Genomic DNA, 19156 nt, shown 5'->3' with positions numbered 1-19156 from the left:
AGCTATCTGCAGTGCAAACATTTGTCTTTTACTAAATGTTAACTTGTTCTTTCCAAAATATAGACATATAATGCAACATAAGTAACAACATGAGCTGATTCTTCTGCCTGGATTGCGCAACGCTACAAAGAAAAAGTAAACTTGTTAAAAGTTTTCAGCAAAGTTTCCAAACATATGAAATGGAAAGCGTTAATTTTGGGTCATCCCTTTTAAACTTTGTTACCATGAACTATTGAAAATATTTTCTTTACTGATGCTGAAGAGTCCACTGCACAGAGAGCCACAGGATTGTAACATGTGCAGAAGATCTCTATCCTGTTGAATGTTTAACTGATCATGGAGTGTTTTTTTCCTGCAGGGGAAGATGAGGCTTGGTGCTGATTTGTGAAGCAAGAGGGCGGATCCTGGCAGCTTGTAATCTCCTCCACCGTGTGTTTTGCTTTTTTTGGGGGTTTGCATACATCTAAAGTTAGGGAATAAGAAGAGTGTATGAGATTTCAGAGCTCCTCCACCTGCTAGCAGCACTCTCAGCAAGATGAGGCTCCAGCATGTGAGGCTCCTGCTGCAGAAGAAGGATCACTTACTAGCAGCTAGGGGCAGGGTGCAAGCTGTGGTCACTGGTGTGCAAGAGCCCAGGAGGACTGTCAGCACAGGTCCTAACAAAGAGAGGTGGGTAACCCACATATGTGTATGCAAAGGGTTCCAGTATTGATATGATTTATTATGCTCACTTATATAGCTCCATTAATTCCACAGCGCTTTAGAGACATCATCAACACTGTCCCCGTTAGGGCTCTAAATCCCCTATCAGTCTTTGGAGTGTGGGAGGAAACCCATACAAACTCCTTGCTGACTGCACACTACCTGATATAGAAAAAGCAACCTTTTCTGACAACAATCACAAATTAGTTTTCCCTGATGCCTATATATTTATTTATTTTACTTGCTTATATAGCACCATCATATCCCACGGCAGTTTACAGATATTGTCATCACCGTCCCCACTGAGGCTCACAATCTACATTCCCTATCAGTATGTCTTTGGAGTGTGGGAGGAAACCGGAGAACCCGGAGGAAACCCACGGAAACACGGGGAGAACATACAAACTCCTTGCAGATGTTGTCTTTGGTGGGATTTGAACCCAGGACCCCAGCAAGGCTGCAGTGCTAACGACTGAGCCACCGTGCTGCCCACAGTGCACATATATATGCAGAGGGTTCCAGTATTGATATGATGGTATAGTTAAATCAGTGTGATTTAGGCTAGGTGTAGACGAGCGTGTATTCTGTCATTCGAGAGAATCGGGCCGATTATGCAAATTACACTTGGATCATAGTTTGATCAGCGTTTGAGCACAGTGTGATCTGATTCTCTCAGATGAGAAAAAAATTCTCCATCTTCTCCATTCTGTCAGTCTGTGGAAATCAGACCGCACTCCGATGTCATCGGAGTGCAGTCTGAGGTTTTCCATAAACTCACTGACTCACATGGCCGAGTGCAATCCGAATATTGGATCAAGTTTGGGCATGCTGTTATGTTTTCCCCCAGACGGGCTCTTCTGTCTGAGGAAAAAAATTGGACATGTTCACAGCCCCATAGAATAGAATGGGGACAAGTGCTATCCGATTTGTCTGCACAAGCCCCAATACATATATATCAGAGCTGAATTAGATTTTTTTAGGTTGCTCCATAATTGTTAAACAGTTAGTAGTAAATAGGTTGTGTCTTGTATTGCAGCTTAGTCTCATTCACCTTTCTAATATTTTGAGCCCTTTATATTCAATTAAAGAGAACCTGTCACCAGAAATGACGCTATTAATCTGCAGGTTAACAGCGTTATTATGCTGCCCGGCGCCTGCACTCAGCCAGAGGCTGCGGGGAGAAAATGGACGTTATTCTCCCCGCCTGCATTTGGCGTTCAGGCACGGGGGCGCCGTGGGTTCAGTCGTCGCTCTGAGAATACAGAGCGTGCGTTGTAATCGCGTGCCTGGCCCTGAGTGACGTGCCCTCTGCATTGGGGTCAGTCATGACCGGGGAAGCAGTTATAGCAGCCACTCTGTATTCTCAGAGCGATGACTGAACCCGCGGCGCCCCCTGAACGCCGAATGCTGGCGGGGAGAATAAAGTTAATTTTCTATCTGCTGCATTCGGCTGCATGCAGGCGCCGGGCAGCATAATAATGCTGTTACCCTGAAGATTAACCGCATATCAGCAGGTTAATAGCGTTCTTTCTGGTGACAGGTTCCCTTTAAGAAAATGCGGAATGTTTTGTCTTCCATGCGCTCTACAGATAACATTCTAGTGACGCTACATTACCGGTACAATATCTGCAGTTTTCTATGTGCAATGATCAATGCTGAGATCAGCATCTATGTCGAGTAGAGGCCCCGGCCGGACTGTCAGGAATGGAGAGGCGGCCACACATGCGTGTGCATTGTGTATTCCTTTCTTTGGGAGCTCAGACCGTATCCTATTCATATACCCAGATGGGAACACTCATTACAATTATGGTCCTTTTTCCTGGAGAGTTTACTTTTATTCAAACTATAGATGTAGTTATTTTTCAAGCATAAAGGGGTATTCTCACTTCAAACATATCTAGAATATCACGAGAGGGAGTCTGTATGATATTTATATGCTATTATGAGTTTCCATCCACACATCAAAAGAAAGATTGACTAAACGGTATCCTCAAAAGAGAGGCCTCCGCTGTGAAACCAGTCTGCTGACAGATCTGCAGGGCAGTCATGAGAAATGCGCTGTGCCATGCTTATTATTGGGAGGAGATATCTGTACTGTTCACACTTTCACTACTATATTTTCCCAGTAAACTGTCTGTAACATCGACCATTATATAATCTCTGTCCATTATATAATCTCTTATCATGACTGTCAGCATATAGTTGATACATTGTATTACCTTATTTATATTGTTTGTTTTTATAAGTATAAGCAATGTGGAAAGCAAATCTTCCTTTCTGGGGAAGAGATGGAAGGACACTGCAAACACGGTTATTATTGGTGGTGGATGCGTGGGGGTGAGCCTGGCATATCACCTCGCCAAGGCTGGCATGAAGGATGTGGTATTACTGGAGAAATCAGAGCTCACAGCGGGATCTACATGGCATGCAGTAAGTGTTTGTTTTACGACTTTCCTAAAAATGTTATAGTTTATGAGCATCAAGTAGTAACTAAAATCATGGCTGATTTCTAATAAAATAGGCACCACACCTGCCCTTGGGTTGTGTCCAGTATTGCAGCTCAGCTCCATTGAGGAGGGTAATGGCTGCTGCAGATGTCTGCGATCATCGGTCCAATCTCAGATCACAATGCACGGACTGGCCATGAGTCGCCCAACCCCAAGCGTCACAGCTTCATATATTTCTATGGTCTGGTGACACGTGGCCACACCTCGATCCGAGATCGCGCCGATGATCATGGACGTCTGCACCAGCCCTTAAGTTAAGCTGTAATGCCATACACAACCTGTAGACATATGTGGCGCTGTTTCTGGAAGAAAGTAGTCTCTCCTTTTTTTTTTTTTTTTTTGTAACCCTGGCTACATCGTCTTTTTTTTTAAAATGGAAAATAGGAGATGTTGCTTTTAGTATTCATTTTACATGTAACGAGCTACAAATAAATTATCATCTTATCTAATATGTCTTCCTCTGATTAAGCCAATTAAAAATCCATTGGATGTAATCAATAGAAAAACACTAATTTATCTGAGCTGTTGATTTTCAGGCTGGGCTAACAGCATATTTTCATCCTGGGATTAACCTAAAGAAAATCCATTATTACAGTATCAAACTGTATGAAGACTTAGAAGAAGAGACTGGACAGGTATGGGCAACATTGGCAAAATAATCACATTTTATAACCTCTATAATCGTTCTGATCAGATATCATTCATTGGGTTTATACCCATATTGGCCTGGAGAACCCAATCTATTGTGAATTTTATCTATAGAACTCTTTACTTCTACACGGCTGTCTGGCTATGTGCCCACATTCAGAATTTGCAGTAAAATTTTCTGCAGCAAATCCTGATGTGTTGGAAGGAAAAAACGCTATGTAAAATATCTGTGCTTTTGCCACATTTTTGACATATGTTTTTTTTGCGTATTTTTCCCCACTCATTAATATAAGTGAAGTATGCTGGAAGAATTGGCATGCTGCAGAACTGAATCTGCTGCAAATCTGTAGGGGAAAAAAGTAACGCGTGCTGGAGATTTCAGAAATCTCGTTCACTTTGTGGGTACTGTAAAACGCTGCGTATTTTCCCCACACCAATGTAAAAACGTCAGTTTTTTTCGGGACAAAAATCAAACAATTTTGCATCGGCTTATCTGAACCCGACCGCATGGGATGTAAATGCTGCAAATTTTACATGCACATTTGCTTAGGGGAAAATATCAGTGCAATCCGCCATAGACTAGAGCAGCAGTCTAACTCACAGATAACAATATCTTCAGCCGACAGTCTAACATGTGTGGGAGCCCTGGACAATTTATTGTCGGGGGGGGGGGAATATCTCTGGAGACAATATGATCAACAGTCTGAAAACGTACAGGTCAGATCAATAAGCCAGCGATGACGGTCAAGGTGGCTGCCATTTGAACAATCGGCCAAACCATCGCATGGCCGACCGCCATCATATTTCTATGGTGTGCTTTCACCATAGATATATTGTGTAAAAATTCTGCTGTATTCGGACAGTTGGACTGCAGATATTTTTTCAAGCTTTGGGACTTATCACAACATACATTACCTAGATTTACTCCCTGAAAACACTCAGCTGGGACCCAAATGACAACCTACACCTGCCCCATGCAAAAAGCAAACAAGGCCAATACATCAAACGTGAAATAAAGGTGCCTGTGCACACTGCTATGGCCGCAATACTAAAGCAAACAAATACAAAAGATAAGGCAGCGCACTGCAAGCATGAAAGGGATCAAAAAATGATCGATTGTTTAAATCTTGTTTTTGTTTTGCATATGTTTTTGACAAATTTTATTTCTATGTCAGCATTCTGTTTACGCTGCACGATTATCGGGGAAAGAGCTGTTCCTAAGAACGCTTGTTCCTGATAGTCGCCCATTACATGTGGACATGGAATATTATTTTGCATTACTGTTATATTTACTATAGGTTTATACAGCTTGATCAAAATGTGCACTAAGAACCTAAAATTAGTAAGTAAAACAGTAATTCAGGTTATAATAATCCGTATGGTCTCTGTTTATGTATGTCTTTGTGCGTGCTGCTATATTTTTCCATTATTTGCTTGTACCAGATTTACAGTAAGCCTAAAGTGCCAGTGTGCTCATTGTCTGAAATATTGGTCTGCTCTTACATAAAAAGAAGATTGCAGTGTGCCCCTGAAAAACATGGAGCACCTTCTGCAGACTTCCCGCCTTTCCTCCATGGGTGTCCTCCTCTCACTTTCTCAGTAGTGTGATAATAACCTATAGATACATATAATATTCATAAGAATACATAACGCTCAGTCTATTCATTTGTAAACTTTTTAATTGCACCCAATATATAGGCACACGCCATTGGTGCCTACAGGTAAACCCTGACCTGGTACCTATGTACTGGAGCATGCAGCTGCCTATGATGGGAATAACAGTGGTAGATGTACAAGCAAAATCTGCACCCAGAATGGTTAGTACCTGGGAGGTTAATATGGATGTCAAAGAAGGTTGTGAGGCCCAAGAAAGCGGTCAGCAACAGAGTGCAAAGACAGAGTCAGAAATATGTTTTGAAGTAATATAAATGAACATATAAGTGCCACTTACACATCCTCTGTACATAAAGCTGCCACATAAGTCCTAGTAAAGTCAGTTTATTTCTGAGTATATTGCCCATATCTAATTGATTTCCTCTCATGAACTTAAAGGGAATCGGTTGGCAGGTTTTTGCTATTTAATCTGAGAGTAGCATAATATAGGGAATGTGAGCCAGATTGCAACGATATATATCATAGTTTACTGGGTGTAGCAGTTGTGACACAGTCAGAGTTTTCAGATGCAGCATGAAGCAGAGCTGAGAAAGCTAACCCCGCCCACACCAGGCTCCCTGTGTGCATAGTCTATAGACAATGTGATGCTTATCACAGAAGGGGCGTGGTCGGACCTGGGCTCACATGCTGCTGTAGTCCAGCAGTGATTATCTTACAATGATTTTTTTTTTTATCACTAGAAGTAAACAGCACACAGCCAAAAATGTGACACATTATTGAATTCAGTGTCTCAGCTGCTACTGCTGTTTTCAGATTATATGGCAAAAACCTGCTGACAGATTCCCTTTAAGCTTACTGTAATTAACCATGGATCTTGGCAGTGGAGACATCATTACCTTTCTACATTTACAGGCCATTGGCTTCCATCAACCAGGAAGTATCAGAATTGCTTCAACTCCGACTCGTGTGGATGAACTAAAATACCAGATGACAAGGGCCCGATGGCATCCGAATCCTCAGTATCTGATTGGACCAGAAAAAGTGCAAGAACTGTTTCCTCTACTTAATATGGAAAAGGTAAATCGGTCATTTTGTGTCTATTCTAAACAATAGGTTATATTGCATAATCCAAACTCTGGATCCATCCTGTACGACTACAGACCCCAAACAGGTACTCTGGAATTGAGCCCTATGGACCATTTCTGGCAACCATGTATAGTAGAGGTGACTGGAAATGCACATGGCCACCTCTGCTAAAGTCTATAGGAATTTTGGATATAGTTGAGCTTGCAACTTCTTTAGACTTCAAAAAAAGATGGTGTAGGGATTCAAGTTTTCTGTTAGCGGTTTGGGTACACAACGGTACTTGGTTATCCGTCATAAACCATTAACAGAGTTCACATGAAATAAACTATAGTCTTTCCTCAGCTTAAATGAATAACAACACAGGAACAAAATAGTCCCTTCTCTGGGTAACCAAAAGATACAACGGTCTCAACCGTGCAGCAAACTAGGCACTGCTTCTCTCTGTTTGGTTAGCAATAATGAACACACTGCAGCTCCCATGTGTTAGACACTCTTGAGCCATTTCAGTTGCCTTTTGTAGGACCTGTAAAGCTCAAACTGGGAGGGACGGGAGCGACCTTTCCCACCCAGACTGTTTTGCTTGCTGCTCCACTCCTTGGGCTATGTTCACACGTAGCGTTTTTGATGCGTTTTTGCATTGCTTTCAACGGTGAAAAATACATTCACCAGTAAATGTATTTTTCAATTTTACTACCTTATCTGGCCATGTGGTGTGTGAGACATGATCAGACACATTCTGCTTCATTTATGAAGGAGGGACTCTGAAAGTCACAAAGCCTATTTTTACAGGGCCATCAGGCTCCCCTTACTATTATTAGAGGGCCATCAGCCGGCTATGATTTGTTGTTCCCATTATTAAAGAATGGGTCTCCTACATTGTTATTGCATATGTAGTGACTGCAAGGGCTGACAAAAATTTGGACGTACCCCAATACCCCTTTGAAGGGACATAGCGGAGCTCCTCATTAAAAAAAATTGTTACCATTGTTAAGGAGTGGGTCTCCTATACTGGTAATGCCCATGCACTAAGTGCATGGGCTGAAAAACATTTACCCCTGGGGGGTATACATGATCGTACTGTATAACATACTGAATGTTAGAGATAGGCCTCTAAAAAAATTTCTTACGGGAATTATAAGCACCCTTAAAGAAATTATGTGGGTGTTGCATCAAGGTCACTCTGGTGATATGGTGGTGGAGGATGAGGAGAAGGAGGAGGACAACAGAAAATAGACAAAATCAGGAAGTGTATACCCATGTCTGGGTGTGAAGAAGTGCATGGGAATAGACCCCCTCCCAAAAATAAGCCACTGGATTTGACTTTATGTTCCGCTGCTATCATCCGGTGGTGTTGAGAAGTCTGGCCCAATCCGGCCCTTGTTCATTTTTAGAAGGCTCAGCCTGTCAGTATTTTCAGTTGACAAGCGGATGCGCCTATCAGTTATAATGCCCCCGGCTGCACTAAAAACTCGCTCTGACAAATGCTAGCGGCAGGGCAGGCCAGGACCTCCAAGGCGTAGAGAGACAGTTCTTGCCACATGTCAAGCTTGGATACCCAATAGTTATAAGGCACAAAGGAATCACGGAGGACGTTGGTACGGTCGGGAAGGTACACTTCAGCATCTTCCAAAACTTTTCCCTCCTTGTCAGAGTACCCTGTGAATCAGGGCCTGGGCGCTGGGAGGATCTGAGCAAACTATCCCAGACCTTTGACAGTGTTCCCCTGCCTCTGCTGCATCGTATTTGTGTCTCCCTCGCCTTTACTCCAACAAGGACCTTTTGGTACTGCAACATTTTACTAGACCTCTCCGCCATGGGAAGAAGAGATAGAAAGTTCTCCTTGTAGCGTGGGTCTAGAAGTGTGACCAACCAGTAATTACTGTTGGCCAAAATGTCTACAACGTGAGGGTCACGGGAAAGGCAGAGGAACATAAAGTCAGCCATGTGTTCCAGACTGGCAACAGCCAGGCCTTCCCTGTCCTGACCAAAAGGATGACTGTCCATGCTCTCCTCCTCCTCCCTCCTTCCTCCTTCCTCCTCCCTCCTCCCTCCTTCCTCCTTCCTCCTTCCTCCTTCCTTCTTTTTCTTTTTCTTTTTCTTTTTCTTTTTCTTTTTCTTTTTCTTTTTCTTTTTCTTTTTCTTTTTCTTTTTCTTTTTCTTCCTCCTTCCTCCTTCCTTCTTTTTCTTTTTCTTCCTCCTTCCTCCTTCCTCCTTCCTTCTTTTTCTTTTTCTTTTTCTTCCTCCTTCCTCCTTCCTTCTTTTTCTTTTTCTTTTTCTTCCTCCTTCCTCCTTCCTTCTTTTTCTTTTTCTTTTTCTTCCTCCTTCCTCCTTCCTCCTTCCTTCTTTTTCTTTTTCTTCCTCCTTCCTCCTTCCTCCTTTTTCTTTTTCTTCCTCCTTCCTTCTTTTTCTTTTTCTTCCTCCTTCCTCCTTCCTTCTTTTTCTTTTTCTTCCTCCTTCCTCCTTCCTTCTTTTTCTTTTTCTTCCTCCTTCCTCCTTCCTTCTTCCTTCTTTTTCTTTTTCTTTTTCTTCCTCCTTCCTCCTTCCTTCTTTTTCTTTTTCTTCCTCCTTCCTCCTTCCTCCTTCCTTCTTTTTCTTTTTCTTTTTCTTCCTCCTTCCTCCTTCCTTCTTTTTCTTTTTCTTTTTCTTCCTCCTTCCTCCTTCCTCCTTCCTTCTTTTTCTTTTTCTTCCTCCTTCCTCCTTCCTCCTTCCTTCTTTTTCTTTTTCTTCCTCCTTCCTCCTTCCTTCTTTTTCTTTTTCTTTTTCTTCCTCCTTCCTCCTTCCTTCTTTTTCTTTTTCTTCCTCCTTCCTCCTTCCTCCTTCCTTCTTTTTCTTTTTCTTCCTCCTTCCTCCTTCCTTCTTTTTCTTTTTCTTCCTCCTTCCTCCTTCCTTCTTTTTCTTTTTCTTTTTCTTTTTCTTCCTCCTTCCTCCTTCCTCCTTCCTTCTTTTTCTTTTTCTTCCTCCTTCCTCCTTCCTCCTTCCTTCTTTTTCTTTTTCTTCCTCCTTCCTCCTTCCTCCTTCCTTCTTTTTCTTTTTCTTCCTCCTTCCTCCTTCCTTCTTTTTCTTTTTCTTTTTCTTCCTCCTTCCTCCTTCCTCCTTCCTTCTTCCTTCTTTTTCTTCCTCCTTCCTCCTTCCTCCTTCCTTCTTTTTCTTTTTCTTTTTCTTCCTCCTTCCTCCTTCCTTCTTTTTCTTTTTCTTCCTCCTTCCTCCTTCCTCCTTCCTCCTTCCTTCTTTTTCTTTTTCTTCCTCCTTCCTCCTTCCTCCTTCCTTCTTTTTCTTTTTCTTCCTCCTCATTGTCACCCAATCCGCTTTGGGATAAGATGAGGCTTGGCTGTGTGGCATCACCCTGTATGGTTCCTTGCTCCATCTCATTGTGCTGCGCCTGCAATGCCTCCTCTTTTTAATTGTGAGCAGCAAGCATTTCATTATACAGAGAAGCGGGATGATGATTATGGCGTCATCGCTGCTCACAATCTTGGTGGAGTTCTCAAAGTTTTGAAGGACGGCACAGATGTCTGACATCCATGCCCACACATCAGCTCTTATGTGCGGAGGCTGACCTGAATAACAACGGCCGTGTTGAAGCTGGTACTCAACAATTGCCTTCTTCTGCTCAAAAATCCTTCCCAACATATGCAAGGTTGAGTTCCAACGTGTGGTGACATCGTACACCAGTCGGTGAGCTGGAAGCTGCAAGCGTTGCTGAAACACGGTGAGGGCGGCGGAAGCTGTACTTTGACAAGCAGCTCAGGCAGATTTGGGTAGGTTTTGAGAAACCACTGAACCACTAGTTTGAGCACATGGGCCAGGCATGGTACGTGTGCCAGTTTGCCTAGGTTCAGAGCTGCCACCAGGTTCGGCTATTGTCACACACGATCATGCCTGACTGTAGGTTCAGCGTTGACAGCCACAGATCTGCCTGCTCTTTTACAGCTGTCAACAACTCTGCAGCGGTGTGTGGTTTGTCACCTAAGCCTATTAGTTTCAGCACAGCCTGTTGCTGCTTGGCCGAGACAGTGCTTCCAGCTTCAGACTGATGTGGTCATTTCGGAGATGGAGGCTGAGGAGGAGGAGGTGCAGGAGCTGTAGAATGTAGGGGCAACCCTGATTGACACAGGGCCCACAATCCTCGGTGTCGGGAGGACGTGTTCCTTCCTAGTGTCCGACTGGTTACCGGCTTCCACTACTCAGTGTGCCGTCAGCGAGATGTACCGTCCCTGGCCACAAGCACTTGTCCGTGGTTAGGTGGACCTTCCCAGTAATTGCGTTGTTGAGGGCACGGCTAATGTTGTGGGACTTGTGCTTGTGTAATGCGGGGATGGCACACCGGGAGAAATAGTGGCGGCAGGGGACCGAGTACCGAGGGACAGCCGCCGCCATCTGGTTGTGGAAAGATTCTGTCTCAATGAGCCTAAAAGGCAACATTTCAAGTGCAAGCATTCGAGAAATGTGGCAGTTTAGTAGTGTGGCCTGTGGGGCATTGGCTGCGTATTTGTGCTTGCATTCAAAGGACTGGAGTAGGGACAACTGAACTCTTCGCTGGGACAAGGGTGTGGACATGGTGATTGCTGATGGTGAGGGTTGTGAGTGTGCAACGACAGGTGCAGGGCGGGAGGCATCTTCGCCTGCGCCATGGACAGGGGATTGGCGTGCACGCACAACAGCGGAACAGACAGTGGTGTCACCCACAGACACTGTTTCTGGACCCTGGCATTCGGCCCAACTAGTCGGGTGCTTTGCTGTCGTGCCTGAGCATGCTGGTGGTGGTCAGGCTGGTAATTTTGCTGCCCCTGCTGATGCTGGCGTGGCAGAGGTTGCAAATGGCCTTTTTGGTGTTATCTGGACAGTCTTTAAAAAAGAGCCAGACTCTGGAAGACCTAACAGTTGGACTGGCAACTTCCGTCGTGTTGGTGTTCCGGGGAGCAATTGCCCTCCTTGTGTCTGTGGCCACCCCACTACTTGTTCTTGCCTGTTGTGATGCTACGCCTCCCTCCCCCTCTGTGCTGCTGTCCTCACTATGCATGTCACCTTGCCAGGTTGGGTCAGTGACTTCATCGACTTGGTGGCAACTGTGTCTCATCATCCACCTCTTGCGACAGTAATTGCACTTTCCCACCCTCACCTTCGTGTGACCGTGGCTGCTCAAATATTTGGGCATCACTACATGTGATCTCCTCTTTCGCCGCTTGAATCGAGCAGAGCAAGAGGCCATAATCTATGAATGGAAATGTGAACAGCTCTTCAGAGTGTCCATGTGTGGGATCACTTGTCTCCAGGCACTCGGCATGGTGGGAGGAAGGAGGATCAGGGTGAGGAATATGTGGTCCAGACTCACGGCTACTGAGACTTGACCTTGTGGAAGACGTGCTGGTGGTGGCAAACTGACTGGAAGCATTATCTGCTATCCAACCAACAACCTTTTCACACTGCTCTGGCTTCAAGAGTGGTATTCCGCTGCCCCCCAGTAATTGGGACAGGAAGGTAGTTTGATATCATGTGGGTGTTTGTTGTGCTCCCTCAGCAGGCACAGTTTCATCTTGCCCACGGCCTTGGTGTGCACAATCACCGTCACGCCCACTTCCCCGTCCCTTGCCAAGCACCTTGCCCATTTTAAATGGAGTATAATATTTGACAAGCCCCACTAAATGTCTGTATTACTGCAGTAATATGGGATCACGTCTGATGACCACAGTTTTAGGCAGTGGCCTATTAGTAGGATATTGGTCAGTGACCAAGTGTAGGTTTGAACAACACACAACTGGCAGATTTTAACTGGAGTGTAATATTTGGCTGGCTCCAAAAAATGTCACGATTATTACGGCAGTAATATGGGATCACGTCTGATGATGGACAAGTTTCTCTGCTTCCACAATACAGCAATGCAAATAAAATCAAAAAAATCTGTCCATATTCTGCTAACAAGCATATGGAGCAGTTAAATGGTGTACTGTATTGCTTTTTAAGCAAATAATTAGGATTAAGAGCAAAAAAAAAAAAAATAGCCCTGATATTTTGGGCTATGGATATCTTTAACAGCAGCAGACAGAACGTGCAATGGACCACATTCTGCTGTATACAGTGTCCACAATCTCTGCCTGCCTAACTCCTGCTATCACCAGTAATATATGCAGCTGGATTAGTCCTCAGAAGGACTGTTAGTTCAGATGGCTATATATCTTTCTGCAGAACACCTCTACCTAACTAATAAACCGCCAATTTTCTCCCTCACTCAGCAGCATCTCTCCCTACTCTGCCTGTTTCCGGGGTAGATTGTGACGAGCATGGCGGTGCCAGGTCTTATATAGACCCGATGAAGCTATGCTGCCAGCTAATCACTGTAATGCCACAACCAACATGGCTACGGCATTACAGTGAGTGGCAGGCAATCCCCGCATGTTTATTCGCTGTCTAAAGAGCGCCAAACATGTGGGGCAGGAGCCCGAGCTCCCGCCCGAGTAACCTGGAAGTACTCGCTGAGCATCTCGAGCGTGAGATACTCGGGCGAGTACCGAACAGTTGTGAGCACGCTCGCTCATCACTAGTCATCATATTACATCGGCATTTGTGGAAAATGACACCCAGCAGATCACAAGCAAAAAAATGCAACAACTGCATTAGAGGAACCTGGAGATGAGATGGAGACCTCCAAGATAGGCCTTAAGAGCCCTACCAATATTTCAGCCCTGCTTCTCTCTAATTTAGGGAAATCCAGTCCCCATCAGTGCTAGTGGTGTAGATTACTTTTTAAGCCTTTGAAATATGAGCCAGGGCAGTGTTTGCATGAAATTGAGAAATACTCAGGGATGATCTTTGTAATCACACTCGCTCAGGCTCAAATATTAGCACCCTAAAATGACTACCTCCTTTGTCAACTCAGAAGTGACTAATGGGGCATATGAAATTGGGTTTTCTTAACTGAACACCTTTTTAATTACTTGATCAGCAAGGTAAAATCAGCTGCATGCGAATTGAGATGCAGAAACCCAATTCACCTGCATTAAATGAGACTTGCCATCAAATTTAATGTGGCTTCTAGTGTGGAATCCATGCCGAAATCATATTGAAATCTGTCTCCTAATTATGTAAATCCCCTTATTACATTTAAATTCATATTTAACAAAGGATCAATTCAGATTTCTCTGACCACATTTGGAAATAAAGTAATACATTATCAATAAAGGTATAAAACAAATACTTTTCTAATGAGTTGAGAGCACACAGAAGGTCATGTCAGGACTTCTGTCATGTGGGAAGAATGGCCTGAGCCTTATTGTGTACACAGCCATACGTCCTTCATCTCTGCAGATTACTGAGCAGCATTAATCCTGTATATTCAGGTGGCCTTGTACTCTGCAAGAATCATTTTGTAATACTCAGTCACACTTGTATGCAGTCTCAGGAACTCATTAACACAGTGTGCTAGCATTGTCACCAGCACTTGATTTTGTTTTATGGGACTACGTTTCTACAGCTATAGATAGAAACGTTTTCCTTGTTCTGGAACATATTTTAAAATGTGACAAATGTAATGTGCTATGTGTAATGTGTGTATATTCTTGTGCCATGTGTAATGTTTAGTTTCATTTGATATTTAGTTTTAATATTTAGTTTTCATTCCATCACCTGTGCAAAATACTATCAAGGCATCAGAATTTGCCACAAGTTCTCTCACCTGTATAATACTAAGGAAATCCTGAAAACCTGATCTGTTGGGGACTGGAGTTTGGGAAATGCTGTAATATGTCCATATAGAAGAAGGGAGGGGCTGTTTCTCCTATCAACCCTAAAAAAAAAAAGCTATATTAAAGGAGTTGACCACTACTTGGACAACCTCTTTTCATTCCTCGTGTTTTGGGCTTATTCTCCTCTTCAGTGCCAGCGCCGTTCCAGCGGTTTCGGCACTCACGTTCCCAAGCATAACGTGAGGTTATGACACATGAGCCCTGTGCCCAATCAGTGCTGGTGTCACTGTCCTAGCCTTCAGACATATAAGTAATTAACAGGAGGTGAGAGAGCAGCCTCCGTATATATCTGAAGGCGGGGACAGTGACGTTGATTGGGCGCAGGGCTCACATTTAAGTGTGACACACATGCAAAGGAATAAGAAATCAGGAAGGGGTGAAACACTTTTTCACACCACTGTGTACATATAGATAGTGTGACAAAGTCACTGGTAAAGTGCTGGAGGGGAGATATGTTTCTCTGAGGCTGTTGGCGTCCGTGAACTAAAACTATTACATTTCCTCTAGCATGTTATTTGTTGAGAGGGGTTAAGTACATAGTAAAAGGAAGTGTTTTTTGTGAATGGCCATTGTGAAGGGTGGGAGGCTATTCACCATATCTCTCCGCCTCAGGGTGTGGTCTGGGGAAGTTTAAATACTTGGCCAGCTGAGGCATTCAATGTTCAATGTCTGGAGAAGTAAGCTCCAGAAGGGAGCTTGTGTTTGTTCCTGAACCATGCGAAGTTGCTGAACTCCCAGCAGACGAAGCTCTGCTACTACAAGGACTGCGTTTTTTGTGTTACCATTTTTGCTTTTGTTCTCCTGTTTTGCCCAGCGGGCTGTGTTTAATTTTACGTACTAAAGGTTGGTTTATGCTATATTATAATAAACCAACCAAAGATTTAAAGAGACGGCGTACATGTGTCTACCTCTGTGTGCAGCCGTGTGAGCGATCTACCACAATAGATAGAGAGAGAAATGTCTATGTACCAGTACAATGTGCCGGTAAAGAAGATTATTTAGATATGTAAGCAGAACAAATTCATCTATAGTTGGTTAAAGCTGCTGCCCACTATACAAGAGATTAAGAGTTTGAATCCTGGGGATGATCACACTTCAAGAAAAACAAAGCATTAATGAATGTACAGATCAGACAGATGCTAGTCCCCCTCCAGGATTCTGTATCTAAGGAGGAACAATTGCAGCAGTGTCTGAGTCTTCACAGCCATAAAACAAAACATCGCTGTGTTGCCCCTGAGACTCAGAATTGAAGTTGGGACATTACAATGGTCTCCTGAGACAGTGGGACATCTTCACCAATTTGAGACCATCTCGCTGGATAGGGGATGGCTATGAGATATGCATACAATACTAGATGAGTACTGCTTATAATTCAAACAATGCCATTAATAACATTAAAATAGGTAGTTCCTAATTATGCATGGCTCTAGTATGACTGTTAAAGTTGTCTGGATTCTGAACTACCTAAAATAACAGAAATGATTATCAGGACATGTGCATTTATATACACTACCGTTCAAAAGTTTGGGGTCATTTAGAAATTTCATTATTTTTGAAAGAAAAGCACATTTTTTTTCAATGAAGCTAACATTAAATGAATCAGAAATACCCTCTATACATTGTTAATGTGGTAAATGACTATTCTAGCTGCAAACGTCTTGTTTTTATTGCAATATCTACATAGGTGTATAGAGGCCCATTTCCAACAACCACCACTCCAGTGTTTTAATGGTACATTGTGTTTGCTAACTGTGTAAGAAGGCTAATGGATGTTTAGAAAACCCTAGAAAACCCTTGCACAAGTATGTTAGCCCACCTGAAAACGGTTTGACTGATTTGAGAAGCTATAAAATTGACCTTCCTTTGAGCTAGTTGAGATTCTGGAGCATTACATTTTTGTTCTATCAAACTCTCAAAATGGCCAGAAAAAGAGAACTTTCATATGAAACTCGACAGTCTATTCTTGTTCTTAGAAATGAAGGCTATTCCATGCGAGAATTTGCAAAGAAACTGAAGATTTCCTACAACGGTGTGTACTACTCTCTTCAGAGGAGAGCACAAACAGGCTCTAACCAGAGTAGAAAGAGAAGTGGGAGGCCCCGCTGCACAACTGAGCAACAAGACAAGTACATTAGAGTCTCTAGTGTGAGAAATCGACGCCTCACAGCTCCTCAACTGGAAGCTTCATTAACCCCTTTACGACATAGGGCATATTAGTACGTATCTGTGCCCTGGGACTTATGGACCAGATGCGTATTTATACGCCCTGGCGATTTCGCCCGCACACAGGCTGTGCGGGCGCGATTGCCGCCGGGTGTCAGCTGATAGTACCGGGTTTCAGCTGTGACAATGTGCAGGGAGCGGTCCCGCACCGCTCCCGGCACATTAACCCCCGCAATGCTGCGATCGAAGTCGATCGCAGCATTGCGGTGGCAAGGGGTGGTGATCAACGATACTCACCTCCTCTTCCGGCCTCCAGCGCTGTCTGCCGTGGCTTCCAGGATGTTGCCATGACGACCTGATGTCGTCATGACAACATCCGGGTCACCAGACAGCAGGAAGATTTTTTGGACATGCGCAGTGCATCTCCAAACTATCTTCTCCCTGTCCAGCGCTGACAGCCTGCATGGCACAGGGATGGTGCTCCATTCCTGTGCCATGCAGGCGATCAGAGGAAAAAAAAGTGAAAGTCCCATAGTGGGACAAAGTAAAAAAGTAAAAAAAAGTGTCAAAGTGAAAAAAATAAAATAAAAAAAAAATTGTAAAAATATTTTAAAAAAAATCCACCAAAAATAAAAATATAATGTACCCATCAATAAATATTATTATAAAAAAAAAAAAAAACAATAAAAGTACACATATTTGGTATCGCTGCGTCCGGAACAACCTGACCTATAAAACTGTCCCACTAGTTAACCCCTTCAGTGAACACGGTAAAAAAAAAAAAAAAAAAAAAACGAAGCAAAAAACAATGCTTTATCACCATACTGCCAAACAAAAAATGGAATAACACGCGATCAAAAAGACTAATATAAATAAAAATGGTACCGCTGAAAACGTCATCTCGTCCCGCAAAAAACAAGCCGCCATACAGCTTCATCAACCGAAAAATCGAAAAGTTATAGCTCTCAGAATAAAGCGATGCTAAAAAATAATTTTTTCTATAAAATTGCTTTTATTATGTAAAAGTGCAAAACATAGAAAAACGATATAAATGTGGTACCGCTGTAAACGGCGTAAAAAATAAACTCTCGGGTTAGGGTTGGGCTAGGGTTAGGGCTGGGTTTGGGGTTAGGGTTGGGCTAGGCTTAGGGCTGGGGTTGGGGTTAGGGTTGGGGTCAGGGTTGGTATTTTTTTCAAAAGTAAGAAAAAAAGATGACGATATGGCGACTAGTGTTGAGCGCAAGTGCTCGCTACTTGAGTTTGGATCGGGTGCTCTGGTATGCATTGAGTATCGTGGGTATTTGAGTGACATGCTCGAGTCTCCGCCCCATATGCTTCGTGGCCAAAAAAACTTTGCGGGGATTGCCTGCCATGCACGAGCGATCCCCGCATGTTTTTTTTTTTTGGGTGTCTAATAACCGTGAAACTTGCGGGGCAGGGACTCGAGGAGCTCTCCAAACGCTACATGGTGTCCGCTAACAAATTGGAACCATGTTGCGTTTGGAAAGCCCTTGTGTGCCTAAACATTGGAGCTCCCCCACAAGTAACCCCATTTTGGAAACTAGACCACCTAAGGCACCTATCTAGATGCATAGTGAGCACTTGGAACCCCCAGGTGCTTCACAAATTGATTCGTAAAACTGAAAGAAAAAACACTTTTTCATTTTTACGAATCAATTTGTGAAGCACCTGGGGGTTCCAAGTGCTCACTATGCATCTAGATGGGTGCCTTGGGGGTCTAGTTTCCAAAATGGGGTCACTTGTGGGGGAGCTCCAATGTTTAGGCACACAGGGGCTCTCCAAACGCAACATGGTGTCCGCTAACAATTTGAGCCGATTTTCCATTCAATTTGTTAGCGGACACCATGTTGCATTTGGAGAGTCCCTGTGTGCCTAAACATTGGAGCTCCCCCACAAATGACCCCATTTTGGAAACTAGATCCCCCCCCAAGGCACCTATCTAGATGCATAGTGAGCACTTGGAACCCCCAGGTGCTTCACAAATTGATTCGTAAAAATGAAAAAGTGAAAAAAAAAAACACTTTTTCATTTTTACGAATCAATTTGTGAAGCACCTGGGGGTTCCAAGTGCTCACTATGCATCTAGATAGGTGCCTTGGGGGTCTAGTTTCCAAAATGGGGTCACTTGTGGGGGAGCTCCAATGTTTAGGCACATCAGGGGCTCTCCAAACGCAACATGGCGTCCGCTAATTATTCAAGCAAATTTTACAATCAAAAAGTCAAATGGCGCTCCTTCCCTTCCGAGCCCTGCCGTGCGCCCAAACAGCGTTTTTTTCCCCACATATGGGGTATCTGCGTGCTCAGGGGAAATTGCACAACAAATTTTGGGGTCCATTTTTTTCTTGTTACCCCTGTGAAAATAAAAAAAATTGGGTCTAAAGTAACATTTTTGTGAAAAAAGTTAAATGTTCATTTTTTTCTTCCACATTCCAAAAATTCCTGTGAAGCGCCTGAAGGGTTAATAAAGTTCTTGAATGTGGTTTTGAGCACCTTGAGGGGTGCAGTTTTTAGAATGGTGTCAATTTTGGGTATTTTCTGTCATAAAGACCTCTCAAAGTGACTTCAAATGTGACGTGGTCCCTAAAAAAATGGTTTTGTAAATTTTGTTGTAAAAATGAGAAATCGCTGGTTAACTTTTAACCCTTATAGCTCCCTAACAAAAAAAAATTTTGGTTC

The 19156-nt window shown here is 43.4% G+C and overlaps 1 protein-coding gene across 2 annotated transcripts in view; it reads left to right on the top strand.

Moving 5' to 3' along the window:
* Positions 1 to 12: 12 nt before the first annotated feature.
* The window catches only part of DMGDH (dimethylglycine dehydrogenase), a 112318-nt gene continuing 93174 nt past the window's right edge, over positions 13 to 19156 (top strand). The window contains exons 1-5 of one of the 2 annotated variants that reach the window (XM_073680178.1): positions 13 to 135; positions 359 to 669; positions 2949 to 3132; positions 3746 to 3844; positions 6384 to 6548. In XM_073680178.1, coding sequence (XP_073536279.1) covers positions 536 to 669; positions 2949 to 3132; positions 3746 to 3844; positions 6384 to 6548 — 582 coding nt within the window. In that variant the 5' untranslated portion in view covers positions 13 to 135; positions 359 to 535. Of the gene's footprint in view, positions 136 to 218; positions 670 to 2948; positions 3133 to 3745; positions 3845 to 6383; positions 6549 to 19156 lie in introns of those variants that run through there. The other variant, XM_073680177.1, reaches the window with a different exon arrangement.

This window comes from Phyllobates terribilis, unplaced genomic scaffold (genome assembly GCF_046119375.1).
Source record: "Phyllobates terribilis strain yellow unplaced genomic scaffold, ASM4611937v1 Scaffold_1__5_contigs__length_1240528914, whole genome shotgun sequence".
Lineage (NCBI taxonomy): Eukaryota > Metazoa > Chordata > Amphibia > Anura > Dendrobatidae > Phyllobates > Phyllobates terribilis.
The sequence above is the reverse complement of the archived record's forward strand: the minus strand, read 5'-3'. Positions and strand labels throughout refer to the sequence as shown.